General features: G+C 32.2%; 1 protein-coding gene across 3 annotated transcripts in view; it reads right to left on the bottom strand.

Annotated features, from left to right (window-relative positions):
• Positions 1–24,749, bottom strand: part of LOC123712058 (protein kinase C-binding protein NELL1-like) — a 40,364-nt gene extending 15,615 nt beyond the window's left edge. For all 3 annotated transcript variants that reach the window (XM_045664992.1, XM_045664993.1, XM_045664994.1), the window contains exons 1-2: positions 24,645–24,749; positions 1,383–1,490 (exon numbers count right to left, since the gene is read on the bottom strand). In XM_045664992.1, the coding sequence (XP_045520948.1) occupies positions 1,383–1,490; positions 24,645–24,708 (172 nt within the window). In that variant the 5' untranslated portion in view covers positions 24,709–24,749. The remainder of the gene's footprint in view (positions 1–1,382; positions 1,491–24,644) is intronic.
• Positions 24,750–25,415: the final 666 nt, after the last annotated feature.

The following is a 25,415-nucleotide window of genomic DNA, read 5'->3' as shown; positions in this document are numbered from 1 at the left end:
CAATTTTGTCATATGCAATGATAAGACCATACTTTGTTTACTGTATACACATTTGGTACCCGAGTGGGATCTGGGTGTGTACCGCACACCTGTTATGTTCCTTAAAAGGACCCCTGTAGGTTCCTGTGAAATTGAAAGAACGAATTGTTTTTCAGGTTCTTATAAAAAATTACAAAAAGAAATTGGACAGCTCAATTTAATAATCACTATGGGTGAGTGAAGTCTACGCCATAATGGATCGTCAACATTGCAGCGAGGTGCAATCCATTTCAATACTGGTTAATGGGCTCGGGTGCGGCTCTTTTATAATGTCTGTCTTATCAAACTGATATACTTTTAATACGATTAGTATTTCCTGATCGTGTATTGAATAACAATCACCGCTATTTTTATATTGAAAGAGTAAAACAATACAACCAGCAATTTTGTTTCATAACATTAATCCTAATAACTATAAGGTTATATAGATAATTAAAAAAGTTATTAGTAGTATTTATAAATCAATTTTTTGTATTAAATTTGTTTGCATTAAAGAAAATACATTACCACACAAATTCATAATAATACATAAACTTTGTCTTGCTTGCGTTGTCTATGCTTTCACTAAAGAAGCGAAACGCTAGCAAGAGAGAATCCAGAAGCGAAACACTTCTTTATGGTGGTAGCATTATGGGTTAACGTTATATATAATTATTATATTAAAAAAACGGACTTTTATCGTATGATATCGATACAATACAAAATATAACAAAAGTACAAAATGTAATCAGGTTCGTCAAAAGTTGTCGTTTTAACTTTGTTTGCATAAAATAAAACTTCCTCAATACGTCATTTAAACTCAGAATAACCGTGACAGTAATTGGAAAACAAGTTATAAATAAGGAGTATTTTATAAAAGTTTTTTATACGATGAAGACTTTCTTGAATGTCATTTTGATTACTTTTGTATTGAATTAAATTTAATATATACCTAATAGCTTTGTCAACCGACAACTTAATGCGTTGATACATACATATTTGGTAAGTGACATATTATTGAATTTTGCTAAACATAAAATTAAAAGCTCAGAATCAGCAAGACGCAAGATCTGGAAAGGCTTGTCTTATATCACGATAAAAGTTTGTGTAAAGTGATGTGACCACTTTTTTCTATACAAACTTTTCGATACAATTGGACTTTTTCTTAATCAATAACAATGTTAAAAGATGTCTTATAAGAAAAATTATGTATTTTTTGGACTATCATATATATTTTAATAGTTGGTCAATCTGTTTTCCGCTACAACAAATAAGTAATTTCGTTCTGATTTTAAGATATATCATGAAAAACATAATACCATTGTAATCAAAAATCATAGCTGTATTTCTGTTTTGATAAATACCTTGCAAGGTGTAAGCAGCCCTCTGTGGTTGCATGCCAGGCACGACGGTGACTCCAGGCCGTGATGTGTTCTGTAGAGACAGCGCGGCCAACAGGTCTAGCTCGGTGGCTGGAAATCCAGACGTTAAAATATAAATAAGTTTCATTGCACATAAAACATTACCATTATTATCTGTAACTTCTTATGGAGATAGCGATTACGATCCGGACTTCAATATTGATTTTAATTTTAAGAAAATTTAAAAAAAAACATAAATGGACTTTCGTTTAGTTTTTGTTATTTAATATTTTATTTATATATATATTATTTAATATTTTTACATATTTTCGTGTATGTCATGTTTGCCACACTAAAAGATAAATTGTGGTTCTTTTATCAATGCAAAATTTTCAACGATAAATTTTAACAACCAGCGTTTAGTTCCACAAGAAAATAGAATAAGTACCTTGAAATACGGTGAGTCTTTTTTAATTTTTGTATAATTAATGAGCTTAAACACAGAAGCTAAAAAGGATTGAGGGCTGCTAATAATTTGAAACCGTACAATACGTCTTACTTAAGATGTATATTACCAAATAAACACATAATCTACATTTTATAGGGGTATTATAGTCAGTGAAATACCAGTAAAATAATGTCCACATAAAATGAATCTTGACTGTTTTCTTATTGTAATGAATATTTACTATCCATAAACGAATTGACCTACATTATAACAATCGAATATGTTCCCATAACTTGAGAGTGTATCGATTTCGATCGGTCTCGAACACCACTTACAAAAGAAACACGATATTTTAGGCCTTTTACGTAAATCAACAGTATGCTCCTTTCAAACCTATAAGTACACAGTATTTTTCAATTCATTTGAGTATCGCAGATATAAGGATATAAATGCTGATTATTTTAACCTATACCATCAGACGGAAATGTTAAAACATTTGATAAAATACAAGAATCTGCCAATTTTGATTTTATTTCATTTAGAGTGAAAACACTCGGGCCGAGGAGTACTAGTTTCATTATATTTTATTTATAAATTCGGTTTAATTTAATTCTCACAATAAAGTAGAATTTAATAACTATATACAGTTGTATATAGTAATATTTTTTATTCTCATTTTCGAATTAAAATGTATTAGGTCAGTCAGCAAAGCCTTCCTCCTTAACAAAACGCGATAGCATGTGATGGCATATAGTGTTTTTTGGTGCTGATTATTATTATTATTAAAGCTCTATTAATTAATCATTTTGTAACTGGCAGTTAATGTAAAATTTTAAGTACTATATATTTCTTTTGGACCTTTGTATTTTCTATTTTGAATTTAACATCTTATATTATAAACTACATTTTGTAACTCAAAGTGACAAGGACAAAAAATTCGATAGCCCATTGAGGTTAGAGTACGTTAATAATTTACGTTTCGTTCGTTATGAATAAGCTATGTAAAGAGTAATTTAAGTTAATAAAGTCTGTAGACATGTAATGTTGTCTCATCAGTCACGCTAACCCGGTCACGTAGCAGTTCGTAGCGGCTCTACGAGAACTACGAGAGACAGACTGTCGCAACGCTATTAATTCCATTCATACATTATAAATTATATAGCGGGTATATACAGTGATAAATTGTGTGGTTTCAAATAGATTTTTTTCCTTTAAACATGACCACGCTGTCACAATTTAACAAACTTCATAGATTGTCTCCTATGCTGCTACAATAGGCACTATTAAATGTAGAGTATATTTAGATACGACTATTAGCCATATAAGTATTTAGAAAATTTCCCTAACCTACTAGATTTAGAAAAGGAACATGAAAACAGCTGTGAATGTTGGCATGCTAAATGCTATTTATAGAGATCGTTTAACTTGAAGTGTGCTAGTGCTAATTGACTGAGGGGAGCGAGCTTTCGCGTCAACTTCAATTAAATAGCGTCACATTCTGACGAGACCTCTTGTCTCCCTTTGCTAATTTACAACGCCCAAAAAGTCAGGGCCTGCACAAGGGAGGATTTCGAAAATTATCATTAACAATAAAATAATATATTAAAATTGACAGATTTTTTTTCCGTCCATATTTACCAACTAAAACCATAATTGTGTCACCGGTAATCAAACAGGTATAAAGTTATGGATCGTTTAAGCTGTACGTCATTTTTTGTTATAAATATTAGTGCTTACTTTTCATTTATTTAAAGTAGCTGGCCAGTGCTCGGTACACTGATACATTGGCACTCAAGAAAACTTTAATACCAATAAGATTTAATGTGACAAGCACTTATAGGCAAACAAAACAAAGAATTAACCAAAACATTTGAATAATTTAAAAAATATTAATAATAATAAAAATTGATTTCAAAGTGTAAGGAGCTGTAAATATCCAAATCTACCTCGTTTGTGTTACATTAAAAAGTTTATCTAATAATTAATAGACTCAATGAGATCAAAACAGTTCTACAGTAACAGTAATATTTAATAGTCTCGTCGATACTAGTATAATAAAAAGGTAAGGTAACGGTATTGTACATTTGTAACGAGTAAACTCAAAAACTACTGGACCTATATCAAAAACAAAAGCCGGAACAAGTCGCTAGTAATAAAGAAATAACACATGTTTAGATATTTTATTAAACGTTATCTATTTTATTTTGGATTTGATAAGCACACAGACACGCGTTTTCTGAATATTATCTTAATGTGAAACTTTGTCGCCTATCATAGTAGATTACGGCCTAATTTACGAGAGTTGCCAGCCCTGTAGACGGCGCCGTGATGTCGCCGACTCGTCTGCCCTGTCACTACGCTGGTTAGATTCGCCGCAGATAAAGTATTTTAACAAATCTACAGGACCGGTTAAAGATTAGAGCTGGGTTTAACGAATCACCGCGAAGAGAAAAACTTTTTTATGTAATAGGAGAGAAAATGTTTGTTCTTCTGAATCTTAGACGATATTTCATGTACACAAATTCGACTCACATCTTTTCGTACACAAACGAAAATTCATTACATTATTAACATAAACTACTATGAATGGACAGGTTGTTGTAATACACTCTTAAAATAAAGACAATGTAATGTAGATAATAAATTGTATTAATTCGATTCGATTAGCGATGTGGAATCTTTTCCCTCACTTAAAGTATTCTGTGAACGGGTACTCCACTAAAAGATACAAAAGGATGCACAAGATTGCCTCGTAAAGTGCTGACGACCGAGGATTGTCTTAAACCTACTTTGTATTACATTTTCCATCATTGTAAATAGGGGTTATAAGGTGAGTCATGTAACCTGTATATAAAATGAATGAATGGTTTAAGGCTGACGTACACGATTCATCGTAACTTACTTCAGTGAATTAATCACAGAATTGAAATTATTTTAAGCCAGCGCATAATCGAAATAATTAGTTTAAACATTATGCATTACGTTTGTAAAGAGGTTTTACTTCTTCTTTATTAGATCATTAAACACATGACGACTTACAAATTTAATATAGACTAGTAATGAGTTTTTATTCAGCAAAATCCTGCTTGCCTTAGACCCAAAAAGTCAACAGCGTGCGTCAGGCACAGAAGGCTGATCACCTACTTGCCTATTAGATTAACAAATGATCATGAAACAGATACAGAAATCCTGTCTAGACCTGTAGGTTGTTGGGTTATTGGTTTATTTTTTATTTTTTTAAATCGTGGTACATAGGATGAAGTAGAAAAGTGAACATAGTTAGGTCAGCTCACTACCTAACATAATAATACTTTGCCATAACAATTCATACACTGCATTATACCTATTATTCTAAAGTATTACGTAAGGTCTATAAAACGGGCATACGATCGTAAATCTTCATACAACTCCTTGTTTCCAAGAACCTGCTATAAATGTGCAGTTGAAGAGCTATATAATCTTTATTTATGAAGTTGTGTAAAGCATGGAATCATGTGGTCTATATGGGCTTAGATTTTTCATTTGTTTCATTGGTACTTAATCTTTATAGGCATGGAATTGAATTATATTCTGTGCCTAAAATTCTTTGCCTTTTTTTGTAGTAGTAGACTGTAGACTCGCATGGGCGTTATCAGCCTATCTAGAATTGTTACGCCCTTTTTCTTGGAGGACCCTAAGTCGAATTGGTTCAGAAATACTTCAGTGGGCAGCTGTTTCCACGTAGTAGTGGTGCGCGGCAAAAACTGCCTTAGAAAACGCTCAGTTGTGGAACAACGGACGAACGAATGCCACGTAATTAAACTTATATGTATATATATATATATATATATATTGATTATTCACCCCAATATTAAAAATAGAAGCAATTACATTTTTAGTAATATTGATATTATTAATTTTTTAGATTAAGTTTAGTTTTAGTTCGTACATTCAGGCACTCCACGTACTTTTCACTTGGTGTTTCGTATTTTATTTTTACTACGGTTGTATGGAAGAAATCGCTTGTTAGCGATAAGGCCGCCCGTTGCCTAATAACGTATTTAAATGTTTTATATCTATGTTTAAGGCAACGAAGTGAATGAGAGTTTCCCTTCGCTGTATATTAAATGCGCATATTGAAAAATTCATAGGTGTACTGGGTTTGTAGGCCAGTAGGTTGGCCTAGGTCCCGTTGGCTCAACAGAGTGGAGGAGGACCTGCTGCCGCTGAAAACCAGTAATTAACGGGAGGTGACACAGGACAGGCCTCATTTCAGAGGCCAAAATACTTTTTGGGTTGCAGAGCCAGCGAAGTGTGTGAACTAGGCTTGTTGAATTATTCTAAAAACACATTGTTAACACGAAGCAAATACATTGTCTCCACTTTTTTTTGTGAAAAATTTCAAACTGAAATTTATCTTGTGTCGCAGGTAATTAAACCCAACACCTCCTTATACATGCGCATTAACCACTAAACCCCTGCCATATTACAAGATGTTTGAAACAAAGTCCTCCGCCATGCCAGTCTGTTCGAACTCAATAACCTTTAAATTTTCCTGTCATTTAGGGTTACGGGTTACAGCCATGCAAAGCCGGAACGAGTTGCTAGTTACTAATATATGTAGATACAAATTACTAGATGCCTATATATAAAATAGGACTATATAATAGCCTAACAAGGGCTAAGTCGGAGTAGCATTTACCAGTTTATTGCCCGGAAAACATCGCAATATGCATTAGTCTGGCTACGATAAAATTCCAATCAGTTACTAAAAGAGCAATTAATTTTAGCCTTTCAACGAAATCACTTTTATATGTGTATTCGAATTGAAATGTTTTGGATTTTTATTATACATGATACTTTTATCAGTTTTTTATCGAAAATCCATGTTCTCTATAATCTAAAATGTTTCTATGTAAAGCCGCAATTTAATGTAGCAATTCAAAAACCCCTAGGTCCACAATCCTTTTTTTTTAAATTAGAAACAGACAAGCCTTTATATTTAATCTCGATTAAACATTTTATTTTATCTATATTCTTAAGTTATATAGTGTTTTTTATGAAACGGCCAATTACAATGACACGCAAGCCGTATAACGTAAATTTTCCGAAATTTGGAGAAAGTAATTTGTGAATGTCCAGAACAGCAATTACCGCGTCGTTAAATGCCTAATAGCCGAGACAACAACAATAACCTTGTCATTCATTAATCAAGTTATTATATTGTAAGGAATTTATCGTCCCAAGCGTTTAGTATCCGATTTATCTTTTGCGAAATCGTCTACTCTCAGCGAATTTTTAATTTAACCAGCAAACGAACGAACGCGGTGAATCGTATAGTTGGGGGGCTAAACGAAACACGAATTGATGGTGCGTATTGCTAGTCTCTAGTCGAATAGCATAGACACGTAAGAAATACTTCAATAAAATATACTCAAACTTAAAATAACTTATTCATATAGATAAACAAGTTCACTTATGAACGCCCAAGGGAAGGAATTCTAAATTTACATTTACTACCAATTCGCAAGTCAAGGCCGTAGAGCGGGCAAGAAACTATACATAAAAATTGTTCGAACTGGAGAAAATCAATCCTCAGGATCATTTAAATATTAAGGATTAGAATCATTTTAAATATTCGTCAAATTTACCAAAAAAAAAATATTCATATTTACGTTTAACGAGAGTTTCGATTTATTTAGTCATAATTATGTAAAGTTCGTTTGGGAGTTTGTTTAAAAACGAATACAAATTCCATATAAGTGGTTTATACATAGCAAATAATCGAAAATATGTAGCTTGTGCAATCACAATCACCGTAATTTTTTGTTTTACATTCTCACAGCCACAATCTATCTAATATGTAAGCTAAGGCCAAAAGTATATATTAAAGTATATATTTAACTATAGTAAACTAGTGAAGCAAAGTTTAGGTTAAGAGTTAGTAGTCAACGGGGTAAGATATAGTCTTTGTGTCTTGTGTCTGGCCTTTACCTGATTGGTAGGTTATAGTACTGCAATCGCTCTGCACTAGTGCCATACGTTAGAACAATTACAAGTAATTATCAAATGTTCATGTATTATACATAATGACTAAACTACAATGCGACGAAATTTACACCTATCATAAAAACAATGTTTTTCTATGATTATTAATTTATTAGAATACACGTAGTTTTAAATATATATCACATACATATATATGTATGTTGATGACAATTAGCTTATTCATGTGGAACATGTAAAGGTGTAATGGTTGCAGCTCCATACAAACATTGTGAAAAACAAAAACTTGGCGATTAAACATAGTGGCGGAGAGTTTATTGCCAGTTCTTGCTTGCTCAATTCTGTTTTTGAGGCTCATAAGTTTAAATTGTGTCACTTATATGAATAAATGATTTTGAATTTGAATTTAGCGGTTTAATATATGCCTAAAAAGCGCCGTTCAAATAGCGGGCTGAATGATGTTTAACCATTTCCACAAACAGCTAGACTTTTATCGTTACATTACTTGCCTATCTTGTTCATTTCTATTTAGTTCAACTTTCTACCACCTACACCAAACTGTCAATATAGCATCGGCACACAACAAACTTTATGACATTTTCCAAAGTTCATGAAAAATAGTATGAAAGTCAGGACACTAAGAGCAAGTGTAAGAATACTAAAAAATGTACTAGCCAGCCAGTTCATTAAATGTAACAAACACTACGGCTGAATATCATTTAGGCCGCTAGTTTAACGGCTCTTTTTAGTAAAGAGGCTAGGCTGTTGACTGAACGGATAATTAAGCGACATATATATGTTATATTTATTACTTTTGGAAAAATTATTGCATTAATATTTTCTTTACAGAGTCGCAGTCAGTGATATACGTCCATTACCATAACTAATCGAAAGTATAGGAAATGTATTTAATCTAACAACTTCAATTGCATAATTATAGAACAGGTATATCTGTAATCCGAGCCGAAGTGTAATCGACTATGCTATTAGCATACAGTTGCAGTTCAGTGAATTACGCGAGGGTAAATAACAATTAAGGGAAGTCCTTGAAGGTGGTGAAACCTGCCCGGAACTAAATTGACCATATGGCGAGTTAATTAATACATTTATCGGTAACTAGAGACGTTGATTTCACACGCTATTAAAAACTAGACTAATGAGTCTCGCAATACAGAGAGATCAAGTCCTTCTTAATTATTATAATGATAACTATGTAGGTTAAGAATATTGCAAATACTGTAATATTTTGTCCCAACGGCTCGCTTATCTGCCACTTTCAATGGTCTAGTGAGTAGGCTATCTCGGTCTTACAACTTAATTACAAACATTGATGAAAATATTGATGTGTTTTACAACAGTCTTTTGTATACTTTAGTTTTAGTTATTATTATTATTTTTTAATTTTCTTTTGATATGTTGCTTATGTTCTAATGTAATTGAAGTGTATGTGTGTTAAATTGGATATGTCATATTTTCTTGTATTTTTTAGGCATACACATTGTTTTAGAAGGTATATATAAATAATTAACCATATTTCTGTCATGAATAAAGTTATAATTTTTATGAATAATATAGATAAGTTATTCGAAACCTCACTTATCATATAAATGTTAACATGTATCTTTTACGTTATATGTAGTACAAACTTTTCTCAATTCATTTAATACTGTACCTTCTATTTTATAGCTAAATTTAGCTTTCTTCGTAGCCTAAAACCACTTGCTATAAAGTCTAATGAATCACTTAAACATATAATTTAATAATTAACATTCCTCTCAAAGTGACCCTTCTTCTTGTAACCCGTCGCACGAGCCTTTGTGTACAAAAAACTAAAAAGCCAACGTCTTTTCAAGGGGAGGTCTATGGCATATGTCACGCGCGTGCCGTCGTCTTAGGTTACATTTGTTATAAGTCACCCTTCGTATATCGTTGCCATCGTAGTTAATATTATCAATAAGCATATTTTTATCAAATATCAAGGGGCATGCCTAATATCATTACTTCACACTAATTTCGATTGAGGAGAAAAAATTGTTTAGACGCTTGTCCGTTGAATTAGAAATTTGCCCCATGGGATTGTGATATTTTCGAGAAAATTATAGGACAAGGCTTGCAGAGTTATATATATTTTTAATTTAATCACTTGTTATCAATGTTACCAGGGAGGTTACTAAACTATGTTTTGCTTGCTGTGTAACAATTGTATTTAAAATGTGGTTTTTAAACAATTTAAGTGAAAGTAAACTAAGTGTTAGGTAGGCGGACTTACGTTTGAAGAAATACATTTTTCGATCTTAGAACCTTGAGTATACTCTCTGAATTTTTACGATTTTACACGAAAAAACATGAGTTATATAGGATAATATAATTAGAAATTTATATCGACATCGGAGAAACATTTGACCTTAAATAATATCAGGTGATGCATATACACGTCGATTTCTAAGGATTAGTGGTGTGATTACCCAAATATGCTGACTTACTAAATGTAAAACAATTGAAATTTATCGGAACGATGAGAAATATTTACTCACATTACCAAAAGGCAAATGAACTGTTACCGATTCTTGTAATTGCATTTTGTATGGCTTTCACAATATTAATTTTAATTGTATATACGAAAATGATTTTATTTATTATTATACAGCAGACGTACTTTTGTACGCAAAAATAGATTAGTATTAGTCAATTGGTGAAAGTATGACATTAATATGTTATTGAAAGTAATTTTTATACAACATTACTAAATAATCATTAATATATTTAAAAAAAATCCTTCAATAAAGTTCACAAAAATGCCTATGTTATGGCTAATATATTTATAACATAATATTACTATATTATGTTGACTTAATTTTCTACAATACCAATTAATAAATTAAGGTAATGTTCATTAACAGTCTTAGTGTTCTATAATGTTTTGTCACTATGTGCGTGTGTTCGAGATACCGCAATTGCACTTATATTCACTACACTAGGTTTATTTACTCAAAAGGTTTAGTTCTCTTTACGCCACTTATTCCTGTTGTGTCAAAAAGTTGGATTGCCTCAGCATTCACATAACTATGTAGCCTGAATTTATCAACTAATGCATGACTAAACTTTGTCTAGTTTATACGTAAATTGATTTATTGTTATTAACATAATTTTATTACAGAGATATCAACAACTTACGAGTGAAACTATGAGCCAATAGTATTTTTATAAAATAACTATAATTTTCAAACTCAATATTAGCTTTAAAGTTTCGTAACACGTTTTAGAAAAGATAAATATTAACATTTCAAATAAAAATAAATTCTTATTTAATTGGATGAAAAATTTAACTAATACAGATATAGCATCTGTTTTTGTTAGTGTAAAACTATAAAAAAAATGAGAAATAGTCTTGTATAAATTGAGTCTGAGTGAGTAAAATTCATGTCCATACAAAACAAATATCATTTTGACTAAGATTTGTTTAAGATTTGAAGAACATCTACGATTACATAGGGATCAAAGATTTCGTAATTTTGACTATATAAAGGACATGCAGAAATTTAAGTATTATGCAAAACACATGTTGAGCTTTAAAACATCCCTTAACATTTCCCAAATAAATTTAAAGTGTCGAAATTAATTAATAAAGAATGAAATACACTTTTATACTATTTAGTAATTAATAAAGAAAGAAACTCGGGATTTTGGAATATTCTGTCCGTTAATGAGGCAACAGCGGGTGCGCGGCATCGAACCGGTGTCCTGACAGGTGGCCGACACGCGCCGCTGAGCCCCCCGTGCCATATAGCCCTCACCACAACTGGACTGCTATCAATACTAAAAAAACTATTTTAATAGAATCCCCCTTAAATTATCAAAATACCTATGTATAAAAATGTCTTGGTTCTACTATTCAAATGTCACTTTTGAAGTTTGACATATAAATCGGTAATTCATACAAATCTAGTCTGTATCTTTATGTATAATTTCCGTTATAATTCTAAATAGGATGGAATAAATCGTCATAGTTTAATAGTTTAAATACAGCCTGGATTGCATATATTCATTCCAAGTATATTTTAGTCACGTGGTTAATACAGGGACTTGGAAGTTGACCAACAAAAATAGTGTGATATGCTTACAACACTTTAAAAATATGACTTTAAACTATAAATAACATAATCAAAACGTTTAATTTTCCATTCATCACTTTCGTTTAATTAAAACACTTAATTAATATACAATTATTTGGTCGGTAAACAAAACGAAGACAGAGACTGGTAACCCCAGAGCTGTTGCTTTGCTTAGCGAGGAAATGTTTCCAGTATTAAAGGTAAACTGTCATAGCAACCAAACTTTTTAAATTTGTTTTAGTTTTCAATTTATTATTATTATTACTAAGTAGGTTAAGATTATTGTAAATACTGTTTATTTGTGACAGAGGATACTTCGGTGGCGGTCGAATTCAATAGATGGCAATTAACAGCAAAAATAAAGCAACCAATTTGTAGTTTTGCGTTGGTAAATGGGATTAGGTGGAGCCCAACGACCGCATCATTCACATCAATAAATCAGACCCAATTTAAGTAATTCGACTTGAAAACCAAACTATAAGGAATGGTAATTTGTTGTAAAATTTTGATAAACATGTGTTTTTCGTCGCAATCGTTTTCTAAGCAAATTTATATTACGCGTATTAAATTGTAAACCTAAAGTGAGCTCCGTCTATAATATGATATTACCTTTATATAAATAAATAAAATATAATGACTCCTAACTTTTATTTTTAGGTTTAAAACATTTTTCCCGCCTAAACATATCAATGAATTCGATAAATCACTTCTGGATGTATTCAGTGTTGCCATTTGAATTTCCGATATCACTTGTCCTTCATTTACCCTTGCCACTTGTAAATAGCATCCGGCGTAGAATATGTTAATATTTAAGTCTTAGATCACGTCATAGCTGAACTTATACGCTATTTATATTAACCCATAAGGCGTAACTTATAAATATTTACCTGAAATTAATTGTTTAGATTTTCTATACTCTGTGGTATAATTAGTGTTATCACTTAACATAAACCAATTTATATTTAAAACATTTCATAATTTATCTTTACACTAAAAGCTTATGTGTTTTAATTAAACGAATTTGATGAAAGAAAAATTAAACGTTTTGGTTATGTAATTTATAGTTTAATGTAATATTTTTAAAGTGTTGTAAGAATTGTCAGAGGATTAATATATTAAAATTACACTATTTGTTTTGGTCAACTTACAAGTCCCTGTATTAACCACGTGACTAAAGTTAAAGTAGCTCTACAATTTTCGGCTTTTTGTGTAGATAAATATTTGTAGTTCCAATGTCGTTGGTTTCTTTGACATTTTGAACTTGACAGTGGATTGCGCGGCCGGCGCGGCTAATCCTGCGCAAACAAGGCTGATAACGCTTATCGCACATGTGCTATTGTCGCCGGGATCTTTTGCTTCCTCGAATACTTGGTTCCGGTGAATTATCAATGAATATTACCAATAAAGATCTCTTAAACAGTGTCTTAAAAACTTTATACATTGTAAGTTACGAGAGGACTAAGGATGATATAGAGTAATATATAGATAGAGTAATTTTATAATTATCATACGTTATAGATTTTGTATTAAATAAGATTAGATTTATAGTAAAATACAAATGAAATCTTACTTAGTTTATCAACAGTGTTAGTTCAATAAATAAATATGTAAGAATCATTGTTAAAAAAATAGTAAATATATTTTGATAAAAGCGTATAATTTCAATGATGACACAGCAGATATTAGTGTACTGAAACGAAACGTAGCTAATAGTGGTATATTGACTGTCAAACATGTGGCGTATAAGTGGTATTATTGATACCAAACAAACCTGTCATTACGATCCACCCTGTGTTAAGCCTCACTTCTTTTTTTGTGCATATTCAAAATTAACTTCATTATTATTTTTACCGATCAATCTCCTTCGTGTCTTCTGCACTGGCGAAGTACCTTGTGCCCAGTAGGCATAAATAAAAGCCATAAACAAGAAGAAAAAAAAAACCCCTCACTTCACCAGACTTTAATTTTTACATTTCTTTCGGTTTTTCAATTCCAAAGAAACTGAACAGCACTTTAGGGTTAAGTATTTTGTTCTGTATTCATTACGCAATTTTTTACGTTTTATGGATAAAATTGTATTAATTTGTTTTGTCGAAGACCAATTTAACAGATAAAAAGAGTCTGCAACTGCAAAGCCTGCAACACCGAAAGTAAAATGCAACAATGCCGGGAGTTTTAATATAATAGGTATTGTATGGACATATATATTGTGATACAGCGTAACAACCAAAATGTACATTATCATTTCTTTTCATTTTCCTTACGCTGGCATTTTTCATTATTTTCCCTTTGTCTTTCGCTGAAAAGCGGGCTTCCAAATGTCTGTTAGTTAAGAGATATGAGAAAGAGCAACATGACAAAAATAAATAAACTTGGAGCTGAATAAACTGACGGTTCTAAATGAAATTCCTTGTCTCCGAGCGCCCTTGAACCCGAGGGTAGAATTCTCTATGCGAATAAATGTGATTGAATTTCGTCCAAACGTTTATTAGGTAAATAATTGTTAGCTCACGATCTCTCGTTTCCGCTCGTCTTTAATTAATTATAACAGTTTTATTATAAATATGTTTTAGTTTTTATTAAAATATTTTTTTTTTATGTAACAGAAAAAACTGGCAGGTTCACCTGATTTTAATTAATAGCGACGCCCATCGACACTCACGTTGCCAGAGAGCTCACGAGTACGTTGCTGGTTTAAGAGTTGGTGCGCCCTCTTTAGAAGGAGCCTTGAATTGGTTCGGAAATACATAGGTGGGCAGTTGGTTCCACATTGGTGGTAGTGATGCTGACTGTAGAAGCTTTCTAGCCATTAACGAATGAAGCCCCTTTAATGAATATTTTTTAGTTTTTTTTTTATAAAATAGGGGGCAAACGGGCAGGAGGCTCACCTGATGTTAAGTGATACCGCCGCCCATGGACACTGTCAATGCCAGAGGGTTTGCGAGTGCGTTGCCGGCCTTTTAAGAATTTGTACGCTCTTTTCTTGAAGGACCCTAAGTCGAATTGGTTCGGAAATACTTCAGTAGGCAGCTGGTTCCACATAACGGTGGTGCGCGGCAAAAATTGCCTTGAAAAACGCTCGGCGGACGTCGAGGTGATACGGGTGGAATTTTGTATTCTGCCATTTCATGATGAATGATTAAACTGAATTCATGTCTTCAGCGTGTTACTAATATCCCTAAAGGTTATAAACTCAAATAAGCTATATAACAGAGGTGAACAGCTCCCTTGACACATGGTGCCGACGTCACAACTAAACAAATTATTTACGCAGCGCAAAGTCGACCTAATTGTCTAAGGCGTTCATAATTCAACGTGTGTAGATTCACCTACGGATCAATACTATTTGGACAGCAGGGTTGCCTCGCAACACACCCGATGCATGGGGACCGATGCATTGCGTGCAGCAAGGCAAAATCTTACACGATTACCTTAACCCGTGGCATTTACGTCTAGACTACCTTACAAGTGACCCTTAAGTAACTTTAGCGAGGAACTTTATTAGCCAAGTTAATAGCTTTTCACGTAGGATCAGCGGAACTTTGCATGCTTTTCAGATCATATCATAAAAACTTTAAAAACGTTTCTGAATAAGAAAACCTATTTATTTATAAAAACTTGCCAACGCTCGCCATACTGACACATTGGTACAAGAAAAATTATAAAAAGGAAAATCGATTTCAAAGAGTGAGCAACATTGCTCTATGGTCATATAGCTCGTTTGTCACAATGCCTAATATGCACATCGGTGAGTTTTTGAAAATTTTAAATGTACACGGTCTAAAGTATTTTTTTAAATTGAATATATTTGAAAAAACCTATTGTATATTAATCCTAAAAGTTGCTTCACCATTTAAATACAATTTATAATATAACAATTATTTTAAGTTTATTACCCACTTAAAAACGTAGGAGTTTCAGAATTGGTTTAAAAAAAGAATATAAGTTGTAGATATCTTTCGAAGAAATTCATTGGCCATGAATGTTAGAGGTCAAATAGATTCATAGGAGCACCGCATTGCGCTCTATGCGACACCTGCAATCTCTCTTATTGGGAATAATCCAATACATATAAGCACATTTCATTGAAATTAACGTTGTGACTAAAAATACTTATAAATAAAATTGGCTACAATAATATTCCAATAGAGTTGGATACTATTAAATAGACATTGGCGTATGAATAGTATTCATTACGTGTGTATGTTATTTTGACGTTTGTGATTCTTAAAGAAAACTGAGTGTACCAATTTTTAAAACGCCGGCAACGCACTTGCGAGCTGGCAATGTGTCCATGGGTGGCGGTGACATAACGTCAGGTGAGACTCCTGCCCGTTATCATGATTTTCAATTCAAAAATTTACATTATGGTTAATGCAAGTAATTAATTAGCTTGTACTTATCTAGCTGCATATACATTAACTTTATCTACGTTTGCCAAGGTACACTTAATTGTGTCATATTAAACATCACTTTTCACCTTACACACACACTTACTAAACACAGGTCATATATGAATGTTAGCAGTACGCCCTATATATCAAATTTATCTAAGTTTAGTTTGTTGTCCGCTTAACATTGTGTGTAAGATAGATCATTACTTATATAAGAATATAAATCCAATAAATAATTATTTCCATAACACAAATATTCAGTATATAGCTAAATATTTTTAAATTACTCATACGAGTATCTTGTTCAGGCGATTTGATATTGTTAAGCGGCAGACGAAACGACGACGCAATCCGTTTGAATCTGAAACTAACATTTTGAATCTCTAGTCCAAAACGCGTTGACACGTGACACAAAACATCGTTTTGGCCAATCACAATCGAACGCAGCATTTTGTTAGCATATTTTATTAACTTACCTCCAAGTTGTTTTAAAATCAACTTGTATGTGTGTGAAACAAAAACGAATGCAATAAAAATTTACAAAAATATTATATCAACACTTCAATCACTTAGGAAATAAAAATATCTACCTGAAACCTAATATCGTCATTGCTTAGGTTATATGTTTTATTATTCTTAGTACTTTTTTATGTAAATTAAATGGAAGAACGCAGGTAATATTTATTTATTAGACTTGCTGTAATCGGCGCCAATGGCGAGGTTCGAATAAATCTTTCACGGACTGAATTAATTTTAATAATTTTCTGTTACTACGTGTCAACCTGTTACCATATGACGTAAGTCTAGCTTCTATCACTCCTTTGGAAATATAGATTATAACATAAAGGTAACGGAAATGTATAAAATATTGTTACGAAGACGGATCGACTTCTATGCTTCTAGATTTTTGCACTACTTAGAGAACTTTTCAGCAGGCTGAAATATAACTTCGGACCGTTTCAGGAGAGGGTCAATCACATATTAATTAGACAATTGTTATTTGTATAATGTTACCCTAGTTTTCAGGAGGCTGAAACATTTTTTCAGGCAGTTTGACTGTAGTCATCCCCTAAACAAAAAAAATCGCTGAAAGCACACAAGCGTAAATATAGTAGACAAATTTATTCACTTATTAGATAATTCTACCCTAAGAGCTCTTAGCATATGACGTAAATTGTTAAGGCGTAATTACCATCTTTGGTCTCCAACAAACATTTTTGACCTACCTGCAATATAACAGTATCTGTTATGTAAGAGTACTGATGCTTGGATCGAGCGTTACAACCCAGAGGCGATGAAAATGTTACAAATATAGTAGTGTCGTCGTGAAGAGTCACTACTCTAACTAAGTTTACACGCACTTATCTTGCAATTTGATGAACGCACTTAGGAAACATCTTAATGAAGAAGTTCATAATGCAAAGGTTATCATATCTTTAATATTAAAGCTTGGAAAAGTTGGGATACTTGAGTTCCGCAGCAAATTGAGTCTCACAAGTTTTGGTGAACAGAACTTGTACAGGCGAAAATGAATATTTTGGCTTAACTACTTTCGTAAAAACTTTTCGTATGAAAATTTATGATTTGAGCAATAAACTTGTTTTGTTGCTTACATAGTTGCAGTTTCTGATACGAATATAACGTATTTTGCATACGTAGTCATTTTTATCTATATAGAAAGTAATTCTGCGATCTTTATAACAATATTTAGAAAACCCTTTATTAAAATATAATAATAAATACCTTTAACAATGATCAGTTAATTTTTAGAAACAATGAGTAGACGTTTTATTTATATAACAATTCATTTGACAGTAAAAATCCGGTAAAAAATATTTATTATTGAAATTAAAAGTCTTACGAACAACAAATATCTTTCATATCAATCAATAATAGTTATTGTTAGTCTTAGACATTAGTATCAGTTAAGTAAAGACCTCGAGCAGTGTTGGGCTGCTGGTTTCAGCATGCGAATCTCATCCCCGAAGTCGTAGGTTTGAATCCCAGCTGTTCACTAATGAACTAAATACTTGTTCGTACGGCACAAAAAGTCAACTGCCTTTGTCAGCACCGACTAACCACCTTGCCTATTAGATTGACATAACACCACGGCACAGACCGTTAGACCATCGTAAAATGTTGTTTTTTAAGTAAAAAAGGACCAATGGTGAAGCATACACAGCGTTCTTAATAAGAGAAATCCAAAACGTATGTCGAAAAACAAAAACATAACGTATCAAATAATTAAACCAATAAATCTATTGTGCATCCATCACATTCTGCGTACGTGACAAATCTCTGCAATAAATATTACATTTAATTTATTGACTCGTTATAACTAAACCAAATAACAATTTGAAATCATTTCACAAGGGACGAAAAGAAGGGGCAGGCCGGACTTAGGGGAAATAAAAGATGTAGGGTGCATTGTGCAATTTCATTTCTCATTTTCTTTTCCGTATTAATATCAGAATTTTACTATTTGATAATCTATAACTTGTGCTTTATTAGCTTGCATATTTCTTATTATTTGATATACAGAACGTCCTAAGGCATCAAGCGAAGGTACCTTAAATATCGTTGGTAGGATAAATTGCTGAAAGAAAACTTCATTTTATTTTTAATTGGATTGAATGTTTTTGTAAAAATTATTTGTCTCGTTTGAGAAACGAATTGACTCAAATGTGACAAAACATGTTTTGATGCCAATCAAGAGAATAGACAAAAAATAATAATTCTTAAGTAACATAGTATTTTGAAAGGAAGGAACAACGTGAAAATAATAATTTTAATCAAATTAAAAACATACATGAACTGCCGAAGTCAATTAAGTTTTTTTTTTAAATTAAAAATATGCTCAAATTCAAAGAGGGTTCACCCTCTTGTCTTACGCAAATCGCCAATATTTTTATAAGTACGCCGAATATGAAAAGACTGTATATGTTTCGTGCTGCTCAGACAGGGCGCGTTCATTCTTATCAATAAAGTTTATTAACTAAACTTATAACCTGTATTTAGCGCCTTTAACAGTTGTAATATTACTCTCATAGCTTTACTAAATTCAAAGTTATACTTTCTTAAGTATTTGTATATATTATATAATCTAAAGACGAAATCTATATTTAAGTTACGGTCTCAAGTTCGAAATACCAGATTCGCAATTGACAGTTTCTTATACAATTATAGTTAATCTATATTAAAAACTCGATAACCATTACAATATTCCTTATTCAAATAATTAACACCTCTAAGTAATAAATAATAGTGATTGAGGTTTCATGTGTTTGTAGACATTCCCGTGGCAGCGGCCTCACGCGAATAGCTTATGTATTTTTACGTGCCACCCTGTGTTACGGACGTCGAACTCTATTTTACTTTCTCTTTGAAATTATTAAATAACTAATGGAATTTTCTATGTAAATTGTTACATTATTCATTGCACAAACAAAATGATATCGACGCTTACTTTTAAATTTAAGTATATTTTTGTTTACATAGCCAATGTATTTTAAATTATTTTTTAAAGCATATGTGATATTGATATTACTTATAAGAATAATGAAAGTTGCAATTTTCTACAATAAAGAATTGAAATAAATCAGCCAACTGTCTGTAAGGCATATGACTAAAATAATAAAAATATAGCTTATTTACGGCAATTCTTTCACCCCACACAATTTTATTGTCGCAATTAAGACATTTAGTATACGCTATCTTAGATTCATATAAATTTTTATTCGCTTATCAGCAATAAATACTTTCCTATTAATTCGTTTATTTCGTCTTTCGTTAATGATTTACAGTAAAGTTTACTTTGATTTTAAGTACCGCTTTTTTTGACCTTAGAATATGAACTACCATAGAACCGTGGTACAAGACAAAACGAAGGAATATGTTGGTCCTTTATTTTTTAAGGCCCTACTAATGCGTAAGAAAGAGATATAACCATGTTTCTCGTAATTTAATTCATGTAGGTTGTAAGTAGTTAGGCATCTCACGCAACATTATGTGTGTTACATATTTGTTTTATATATTTTAATATTAATACAATAATTTTCATACACACTAATATTTCAAATGTTTTGAGCTTCTATATTTTTAGGTAAATAAACATTTTTGATACTGTTGTTTCATGTTAACCATATCTTTTCTTTGAAGTGAATCCGAGCGAGTTATTGTATTTGTATTGATTTTGTTACGTCAATATTTCCCACGGGTGACTTACCGGATATAGTTTCTTGTGTGCAGTCTTTATTTCATTTAAACGCCCATAAATCAATTGCTCACATACATTATATGTAATGCAATTCCTTAAAAAAATATGTGCGAAAGGGACAAAAGACAGCACAGACTACTTAGAAAATCTGTCATTTGGACACTGAAATATCTAAGTCCGATGCCTGTAGCAATAGATATTTTTAACTTAAAAGATTATATTTTTACCTGCCATCGGTTTGTTAGATAGTTTATGCGCTAAACTGTCAAGTATATATATATATATTTAAAAGACACAAACAAACGTCTATTTATTGACCTTTAAAATTCTTCAAATAATTTGTAGGTCGTCAAGTAAGAATTATGTTCAATTAAATACAAATACCAACGTGACGCGACATTCATATTCTATACAGCATTATCAGTGGATTATTCTCTTTAAACAGATTTGCACGATAAGGTAATCTGCGGCAAACCGCTAACTACACAAGGTAATGTAGACATTACTGTAAACGGGAAATACTCAATGAAATCAATTTGTTGCCATAGAAAAGATCTTAAGAGGGCAATCCGATTGCTCTTTTATTGACATTTTTATATTCAACATACACATTAGTATATCTTATCTAAGACAATTCCAACTATTTCCATAAAAAAATCCAGGATATCTGAAACTCAGGAGCTGGGTAAGTAGTAGAGTCTGTGCGTAAATAAATCATAGGACTTTAGGACATAGGTCACAGCAGTTAACTTGTTTTTATGTTGGCAACATAGGCGATTATAGTTCGAATGTTTTTGAAAAAAGTTTATAATTTCTGTGAATAAATGAAATGACGCGTAGCAAATATAATATAATCTGCATAACAGTTACGTCGGTTCTCTTTTCGCACAGACTCCACTAATAACACGTACTACGCCGCATTCGCCGATTTTGGAATTTTTCGAAGCTTCGAAATATTCATTTATTATATATATTCAATTGCTTGATTCAACCGAATCAAATGTATCGCATAGCCGCAGGTCACGCAGCTCTAGTTCATTATTCATCCATTCTTTCCCCGTATTTCCTTCTTGAAAATTTTCCGATAAGGCGGTAATAGAATATAAAATTTGAATGAGACCAACGTGGGGCTGACGATAAAAATTCAATGCGGCAAAGTAGCTTACGTAAGGCGAGGGTACGGGAAAATTCCATATATATTATTCCATATTTCTTTGACAAAAATAATATATTTTCTTTATTGTGTTTTATTATATGTAGGTTACATAGATAGATTTAGACAAATATAGTTTTAAGAAAACACCTTTCAAACAGATTGAAGCTATGTATTATTATTAAAAACTTATAATTATTTACATAATTTTAAAATTTAAATTTTTTCCGACGTTTCGCGTGCTTTTCAGCGTTCGTGGTCACGCTTAATTAATTATATGTTTTTAATAATAATACATAGCTTCAGTCCGTTTAAAAAGTGTTTTCTTAGTGTGTAAAAGCTATGTTAACAAAAGACAATACAAATATAGTTTTTCCATTCAATATATCCACGTTAACTTGTAATATGAATGTTATATTTTAATATATGACAACATATAATAACTATGTAAAGGTAAATCATAAATTAACGTTTAGAAATATTTACCAATTTCGAAAAGCTTATTTGAACTAGACTATCACATAAAATTATATATTACGATTATGAGCCACAGTCCATTTCTTACATTTGCTTCATGCAATACTTATGTCAAGTTTCAGGTGAAGCTGGCTTTGTGCCAAGTCCCAATGACTATGTTTGGCTCTGACTTATCGTCCCAATGGCCTATTAAACGTGCGACAAAAAGTAGAGCAGTCAATAGTTCGGGCAGAGATCTGTGCAGTGCCTTTCCAAAGGATTATACGTCTTATGAGGCTTGAAGATTAGAGACCTCCATTAAGTGTTTCTGTAAAATTCTCCATATTGCTAAATTTATATATTATTCAGTTCATGTAGGCGTAACTGAGACACAAAAATTGACGGCGACTAACTTGCCTATTAAAAAATAGATTGAACAAACAGATACTTTGTTTATAATGAATTATAAATAAACTTTAAATATAATTTTTGCTTATTTTTAATGACCAACTGCAGCCGAAAGCCAGCAATTGGCACAAGACAAGGTATGAGCACAAGAAAATTCTAATTTCGGAGGCCAAAACGCCTTTTGGGTTGCAAAGCCAGCGGAGTGAATGTAATTTTTTTAAAGATATTTTAATCAAATACGATAAGTTGTCAACTGTTTTCTTTAGCTTTTAGTTTATACCTAAACTTATTTAAAGCTGTGTTAGTGCAATTATGTAGGAAAGCCGTTTAACCACAATACGACCAAATGAATGCGAGTGTCAACGAGCGTTATATAAATGGATGAAACTCTTAATAGGTCTTGTAACAAATATGTTAATGAAAATTTTATTGTATCTAACAGCCGATTAGCTTCAGACAGGGATTCAATGTTTGCCCTAATTGTGTCTCGGGTCATCGGCCGCGTTGACTAATGTTCGGAAATGAAACCTTTTCCGCATCTACCAGATGTTCTACTTTGATTTTCTAAAGGGAAACTTTTGATAATATAACCTACAAATAACTCAGATATACAATTTTGAAGCAACATTTTAATCAATTAATTGTAATCTACGCTTTACTTAGTTCACCTAGTTAATTGGATAAATTTCTTTTTACTTGGAACTTTTGATTGTAATTTATAAATAATATCCCAGATTGATGGACCCGAAGTTATATTACTTACGTAATTGGTTTATATTACCATCAATTTCTATTATACATAAACTTATAAGAGAATTAGAACTTAAATATATTAAGTCCTTGTTTTAATGTTGCGCGTTGAACTCTTTTCAATGGGCCCAAGGGTTAATAGTATCCGAAATTGTAATAATTTAGAATTATTTTATTATAAACTTATATATTTAAAAAGCTTTATGCTAGTAGGTTTTTAAAAAATATAATAACGCGCAATGTTATAAATATTTGCATTATCTCCTAATCTCGACGTTGGTAGTACTTTGGTGCGAAATATATGGTGTGATAAAATCATCCGATACTTTTGATAAGATAAACGTACTATATTAATTATTATATTCATATATACGTGTGGTTTAAAATAACCCAATAAATAATTTACTGTGGAAAAATTGCATAAACAATTTTAATAGACACTAAACACATATTTTTATATGAATAAAAGTTTAGTAAATTATAAAAGAATTATTTTTCAACGTTGCAAGTTATTGAAGGCTTGCCTTAAGTAATTTTTTGCAAGTCAACGTTATATATGTACATTTCTAAAAAAATGTGCATTTGCCTACATATCGTTAAGGTATAAAAGGATGCGCCTGCACTTAGAAGGGCTATCAGTGGCGTGATTATCAATATTTACGCAGATGTACATCGTATGATGTAAGATTAGGATATTACTCGAAATACAACATCAATGAAACCATGTGACTTTGGTACGATTTTTTTTTAAATTTTATAATAGTTAATTTACAGCTTATTACAAATTAAGAAATTTATTCATCTAAGATACGGTTGCTTTTTAAATTACAATTTCACATGGTAATCATATATTGAACTTTTAAGTTAAAATCGGCATGGACACAGCGTCATAGCAGAATGACGACTTAAAATTTTCTTCAAAAGTTCTTTAATTATATAAGCTTGTATTCCTACGTAAATTATGTCATAATATGTTTGGAAGAGTTTAATTTGACTTATACATGTACGTGTCGCACTAAACAACTATTTGTCACTACGTAACACGTAAACATGTAATGATTATATCATTTAAGTACGTAAATTTGTGAAAAACAGTAAAGTTACGTAAAAATGTAGCAACTGAATGAGAACGAACTTGAACCCTCTAGAGTCATTACACTGCCCTATCGCGGTACGAAACGATCGATTTCAACGAATACAATTACGAAAAATGACTGTAAATTTGAAAAATTTGTATAATCAGCTGTTTGTCACACCCAGCGGAGAAACGTGCGAATAACGTGGATATGAATCAGCTGATCGGTAATAAGTAATGTCGTGTGTGTATGGAAGGGTGTACTCACCGGCCGCGTGCCTCAGCCACCACCAGCAGAACCAGACGGCCACGAGTGGCCGAGTGCCGGCCATGTCAGCGGCGCATCACACGCGCGCTCGTGCCGGCGGCCCCGGCGTACTGAACGATACTGAACGCTGGATCGATGCACGCGCGCCGCCTCACGCACCCCTCGGTAGGGTGGCCACTGACTGACTGAGCTGACCGGGAAATACGGGAACCTGTATTTGTCAATTTTACTCTACATAAGTATAATAACGTTAGTATTTTTGCCAGATTGCATTCGATATACAAATTCTATTAGGATAGAATTTTTATCATCAGGAAAATTTAAGCATTCCGTAGGTTTTTTTAATAACACTGATATTTCAGTCAATGATTTTTTTTTAAATTATGTTTACATTTAAATATTTTAAAATAAATTTAACTACCGTAGCAAAATTAAATAATATAGTTGGTCACCCCAGGTACGGCGGCTCCCCGCAGCGGCGCAACCCCATTCAGCCAGTCAGCACCCTCCGCCATTTTCACGAGTTTCCACAGATAGCGCGCGCGCCGCTTTCCACCACCTAGCCTGTTTCTATCGGAGCGCTGACCGCCCCTAATTGATTGTTCATTTGCCGAATACGTTTTAGGTCAGCACCGCCGCAGAGCCGCTGCGCAATGTTTATTTAGTTATTTTACGAACTTGGCTGAGTTAACATTAACATCTATGTCTTCATTGACAAACTGCCTGCGTGACTTAATCGCTATAATAAATAATCTCAAAGGATTAATGTGG

Source organism: Pieris brassicae, chromosome 7, assembly GCF_905147105.1.
Source record: "Pieris brassicae chromosome 7, ilPieBrab1.1, whole genome shotgun sequence".
NCBI classification, from domain to species: domain Eukaryota; kingdom Metazoa; phylum Arthropoda; class Insecta; order Lepidoptera; family Pieridae; genus Pieris; species Pieris brassicae.
This window is presented reverse-complemented; position numbering and strand designations above follow the sequence as displayed.